The 5,388-nt window shown below is 46.9% G+C and overlaps 1 protein-coding gene across 1 annotated transcript; it reads left to right on the top strand.

Moving 5' to 3' along the window:
• Positions 1 to 2,927: 2,927 nt before the first annotated feature.
• On the top strand, positions 2,928 to 4,585 carry LOC100217152 (anther-specific proline-rich protein APG). The gene is made up of 3 exons (NM_001143518.1): positions 2,928 to 3,371; positions 3,473 to 3,843; positions 3,937 to 4,585. Exons 1-3 carry the CDS (start codon positions 3,011 to 3,013, stop codon positions 4,423 to 4,425), a joined length of 1,221 nt encoding a protein of 406 aa, NP_001136990.1. The 5' UTR covers positions 2,928 to 3,010; the 3' UTR covers positions 4,426 to 4,585.
• The last annotated feature ends 803 nt before the right edge of the window (positions 4,586 to 5,388 follow it).

Here is a 5,388-nt window from a genome sequence, read left to right as displayed (position 1 = left end):
TGCCAGTGTCGCGACTGTGCTTGTGGGCTTGCTTTGCTTTTGATAATCATAGCTTTCTGCATTCTGATGTAGTGTGGCTGCGTGATGTTCCGTCGGTGTAACATTGTTTTAAATCGCCGTAACCTGTCTCTTGAAAACAGCAGATAGCCGGCTAGATTAATCGTACGTGAACTAAACTGTACATGAGCAAAAAACTTCCAAGAACTAAATTTTGCATTGAGCAAAATCTGTTCTCAAAAAGATATTACAACTACAAAGTGTGTTTTTGTTTTCGGTTAAAATCGGACGCCCCATTGAAAATTAGTCCTTAGTTCCTAATTTAAAAGTGAGCATATATTAAATTATTATCACTCATCCCAAATCTAATATCTTTAGTTGCTCTATATATTTTTTAAAAACATCATATAAACAACTCAGTAGAGTGTAGTGGAGGAAGATATTATTTGTAAAATACAATAATCAATCAGAGATGGATGATGATGATTTAGGGCAAAGCTCCAGCTCCTGCTTCTTTAGCTCCAGATCCTGATCCTCGTGAGAAGCTGATCCTGCTGATTCTTCTAGAAAATCAGAATTATTTTTAAACTGTTTGGCAAGTAAACTGATTCTTGTCTTCTGAGAGTTGGTGGTCTGTGGCGATTGTCTGTTTTACCCTTTGCAGTTCAACTTTGTTACAAACCAATAAGTAGGATGCATATACAGAAAAAATATGAAACAATAACATATAAAATATTCCCATCATAGTAGTGCATAAAATGGTCTCAAATGTTTAATACATAAATTGGCTCGTTATGTTTTTGTCCAATGACAATTGCGGGTAATTTCGATCAAACTTTAAGGGGAGGTCCATATTTGGTTGGTTGAGGAGCTGTTTTAAGGGAGGGTGGAGCAGGTTTTTTTAGATCCCACCTTTCTTCACAAAAACGACTCCTGATCTTTCGGCTCCACACGAGAATCAGTTTTAAAAAATACCCGTTTGGCACGGCTCCTCTAGATCCTCGCTTAGAATCAGGAGCTGGAGCTGTGCCAAACGGGCCCTTATTATGTGTACCATGCTCTCATGTGCACCATATATATTTCTAATTTAAAAATAATAGTTGTGTACCACGATCTCATGTGCGTTAGATATATTTTTAATTTAAAAATAGTAGTTAGTTACATGTTACAGTTTCTATATGTTATACGGTTAGATTGATTATATTTTTTATTTTAAAATGGTTCATATATGTATATATTTATAATATAATATCTATCCTTCATATAATATAAATGAACATAAGTTAAAGTGGTACAAGTCGAGCGCTTTATATTGTACGAGCAGAGTTTAAGTTCCTTGCATCCTATTTTTTGAATATTAAAATGCGGGAAGAGAAAAGAAACTCCTGCTTAAGGACTTGTTTGGTTTGCTCTCAATCTATATACAATGAGCGAGATTAAGTTTAAATTCCAAAACAGTCAAAAATCTTCTTAATTCTATGTAATCCATATGGAATGAAAATAACTGAACTTGTTCGTTTTCTTTCCGGTCTATAGTGTTTGGAGTGGATCGAGTGAGTTTAAATCCACAATAAGTAAAAAAATGCTCATAATACCTCACAATCATGTTCAATCCACATGAGATAGAATAACCGAATAATATCTAAGAGGGTGTTTGGTTTTTAAGGATTAATTTTTAATTCCTCTATTTTATTTTATTCTAGTACCTAAATTGCTAAATGTGGAAAAGTTTCCGTATTTGACAATTAGTCCTATAAGCCGAACAATACCTTAATATAGTACCCGTTTATATTTTTGTTGTTGCTATTGTACTGAGTTAAGCTTTGTTTGGTATGGTTTCGGATGATTTTGGCTCTGCCACTTTTCATCCCTATTCTCACCCATTGTAGATGAAGACCGGAGCCGCTGCGCAATGGTACCACGAGCGGGCAAGGGAGCGATGCCAAAGAAGGAAGGAAGGAAGGTTCAAGTCTATTTGCTCTGCGCGCGCGCCAATGAATGACCTGAAAATTGAGGTGCACGAACGGCAGGCGGGCCGGGCGTCACTTCAAGTTGCAGGTTACTCCTACCTACGTCGCAGAGCCGGGCGAGAGCGTGCACCGTTCGCTGATGCTGGAGCCTGGAGGCAAAGAAAACCCCACTGATGCTGGTCTGTGGGCTGTGGGGGTTGTGCGTGCTTGCCGAGCTATAGCTAGCTTAGGATCGCGACAAGCAGACATGCGCACCGATCCGCCTGGCTTCATTCCACCCACTTTCGAGGTGCAGAAGCAGTTCGGAACCGCCAATCTGATCCGATAGCCAACGAGTGGCAGCCAGGCAGCCGGCCGGCGTGATTCTGAAAGCCGGAGTAACCCGTCTCAACTGCCAGAACTCGCAAGTATTTAAGGACCTATCTCACGGCCTTCCTCTTAACTCTTGTAGCGCGCGCCATCACTGGGTGACCGGATGACAACCGCGCAGGTTAATGAGCTCGTACACGAGCAGTGCTACGGACACGGTTGTTCCACGGTCACATCTCAAATGATATGAGTGAGACACACACACATCACGGTTTAAATTATTAGGCACGGTTCGTGAGGACGAAGGAGGACAGCACGGTTCGTGCCGTGCGTACGTTTGTTACTGACGATGTTTAGGCCGGCCAGCCAGCCAGCCAAAAGCATGCCAAGTGAACTACGAGGAGAGGGAGCCTTCCACGACCTAGCTACAAGGTGTTTTTACTAGATTCTGAACTGTATACATGCGCGAGTACGTACGGCTACAACTTTGGTGCATGCTATAGATGACGCCTGACGGTAGACTGATCGGGAAAGGCAGTAGTGCAGGAAGAACGTGCAAGCTAGCTAGAGCATGCAGCAGCTTTGGAGGTTTATTTATGAATGAAGCGCGCGTGCATCTAAGATTGTGGCTCGATTAATTCCATTCCATCCCGCCATCGGACTGACGTGCGCGCGACCACCCACACCCATCTGCTGCCGCCCACCAATGACGCCACGGGCAAACAACACGATCGATGCCAACGCTTTATAAACATACAGACCCTGCCTGGAGGTGCAGCTGCATGACGTCCGCACGCCTCTTCACCTGCTGCTGCTCCAGGGACCGGCCGTCTCCGACGACGAGAATGCGCGCGTCCTCCTCCTCGTCCTTGCTGCTGCTGTTGGCGGCGGCGGCCGTGGGCGTGCTGCTGCAGGCCAGGCCGTCGGAGTGCGCGCGCGCCTTCTTCGTGTTCGGCGACTCGCTGGTGGACAACGGCAACAACAACTACCTCATGACCACGGCGCGCGCCGACTCGCCGCCGTACGGGATCGACTACCCGACGCACCGCCCCACCGGCCGCTTCTCCAACGGCAAGAACATCCCCGACATCATCAGTACGTACGAATACGAACGACGATACTCTTGGTATGGTATGGTATGCATGTGGTGCTGCATACTAACGAGTAACGACAACGGCCCACCAACCCACCTGCAGGCGAGCACCTCGGCGCCGAGCCCACGCTGCCGTACCTGAGCCCCGAGCTCCGCGGCCAGAAGCTGCTGGTCGGCGCCAACTTCGCGTCGGCCGGCGTCGGGATCCTCAACGACACCGGCTTCCAGTTCGTGGACATCATCCGGATGAGCCGCCAGCTGCACTACTTCGGCGAGTACCAGGGCAAGCTAAGCGCGCTGGTGGGCGCGGCGCGGGCGCGCCAGCTCGTGCGCCGCTCGCTCGTGCTCATCACGCTCGGCGGCAACGACTTCGTCAACAACTACTACCTCGTCCCCTTCTCCCTGCGCTCCCGCCAGTTCGCGCTGCCGGAATACGTCGGCTACATCGTCTCCGAGTACAAGAAGATCCTCATCGTACGTACACCTCCCCCACTGCTTGCTTTTGCATCATTACTGTGTGTCTGTGTTTATATATATGTGTGTCCTCTCCTCTGTGCACGCACGCAGCGCCTGTACGCCATGGGTTGCCGCCGCGTGCTGGTGACGGGCACGGGGCCTCTGGGGTGCGCGCCGGCGATCCTTGCGCAGCGCAGCCGCAACGGCGAGTGCGCGGCGGAGCTGATGCGCGCGGCGGCGCTCTTCAACCCGCAGCTGGCGCGCGTCCTGGACCAGCTCAACGCGCGCTTTGGCGCCGGCACCTTCATCGCGGCCAACGCCTTCCGCGTCCACTTCGACTTCGTCAGCGACCCGGCCGCCTTCGGCTTCGCCACGGCCAAGGACGCGTGCTGCGGACAGGGCCCCCACAACGGCCTGGGCCTCTGCACCCCGCTCTCCAACCTGTGCGCCGACCGCAGCAAGTACGTCTTCTGGGACGCCTACCACCCCACGGAGCGCGCCAACCGGGTCATCGTCAGCCAGTTCATGTCAGGCTCGCTCGACTACGTCAGCCCCATGAACCTCAGCACCGTCTTGCAAATGGACGCCGCATTTGACTAGATCGAGTACTGACTCATCGTCCCGAGAGACCCAACCAACAAGCCTGCTGTCGTCTACCTCGTTTCGTTTTATATCTCTGTGACTGCCGTGCGTGTGTCTGTGTACGATCACATAAACAACATCAACATGTATTTATATTTATAGTGAGTTTGAGTACTGTTGTCCAAGTTTCTCACATATATATTGCTTAGTTTCTTACCTCCCTTATAAATTCAAAATTGAATAATCTCACACCTATTATTGCGGATCCATACTTGTCTTCTTCTGCCATAATACTCCCTCCGTTCTAATTTATAGTTTGACTTTTTATCCCGATCGACTCGTCTTATTCAAAAAATTTCATAATTATTGTTAATTTTTACTGTGATATCATGTACTATAAAATATACTTGAAGTATGGTTTGATTTTTTTATTTTTTCGCAAAAAAAAATTGAATAAGACCAGCGGATGAAACTTCACAAAAAAAATCAAATGAATTATAAATTGTGACAAAGAAAGTACATCACATCATTTATCGCGGTACTACTCATATATATGTTTGTTGCAACCATTGGTCCGACATCCATAGGCCTCAAAACTTTTCGAACAAAACATGGTAATTAAGCGGGAAGAGGAGTTTCCATGACCGAAAGTGAAATATGACTGTAAGGAACCGACGATTCTCCCTTATTAAACAACATATATACTCTACATTTAACTAACATTTAATAGATTATCCCATCCCAAGCAACCTTTATTATTGGTGGGGGTTCGGTTCGTTAGTTGGTATTTGTTTAGTCATTTAGATAGTGCCCGACGCTTATTTAGCTATGACGTGTACTATTAGATCCTCGATTCACCATTACAAAGAGAGCTTAATTAGCCTTAGACAACAATGTGTGTCCTCATTATGGAAGCACATAGAAAGCCTCTAATAATTAGACTTTATTACGAAACTCCAACAATTAGGCCATGCATGAAAG

This window comes from Zea mays, chromosome 1 (genome assembly GCF_902167145.1).
Source record: "Zea mays cultivar B73 chromosome 1, Zm-B73-REFERENCE-NAM-5.0, whole genome shotgun sequence".
Classification (NCBI taxonomy): Eukaryota; Viridiplantae; Streptophyta; class Magnoliopsida; order Poales; family Poaceae; genus Zea; species Zea mays.
The sequence above is the reverse complement of the archived record's forward strand: the minus strand, read 5'-3'. Positions and strand labels throughout refer to the sequence as shown.

Coding starts and splice junctions, on each gene's coding strand:
- LOC100217152 (NM_001143518.1), top strand. CDS start 3,011: ATGCCAACGCTTTATAAACATACAGACCCTGCCTGGAGGTGCAGCTGC. Junction 3,372..3,472: donor GAACATCCCCGACATCATCA/GTACGTACGAAT, acceptor ACCCACCTGCAG/GCGAGCACCTCGGCGCCGAG. Junction 3,844..3,936: donor AGTACAAGAAGATCCTCATC/GTACGTACACCT, acceptor GCACGCACGCAG/CGCCTGTACGCCATGGGTTG.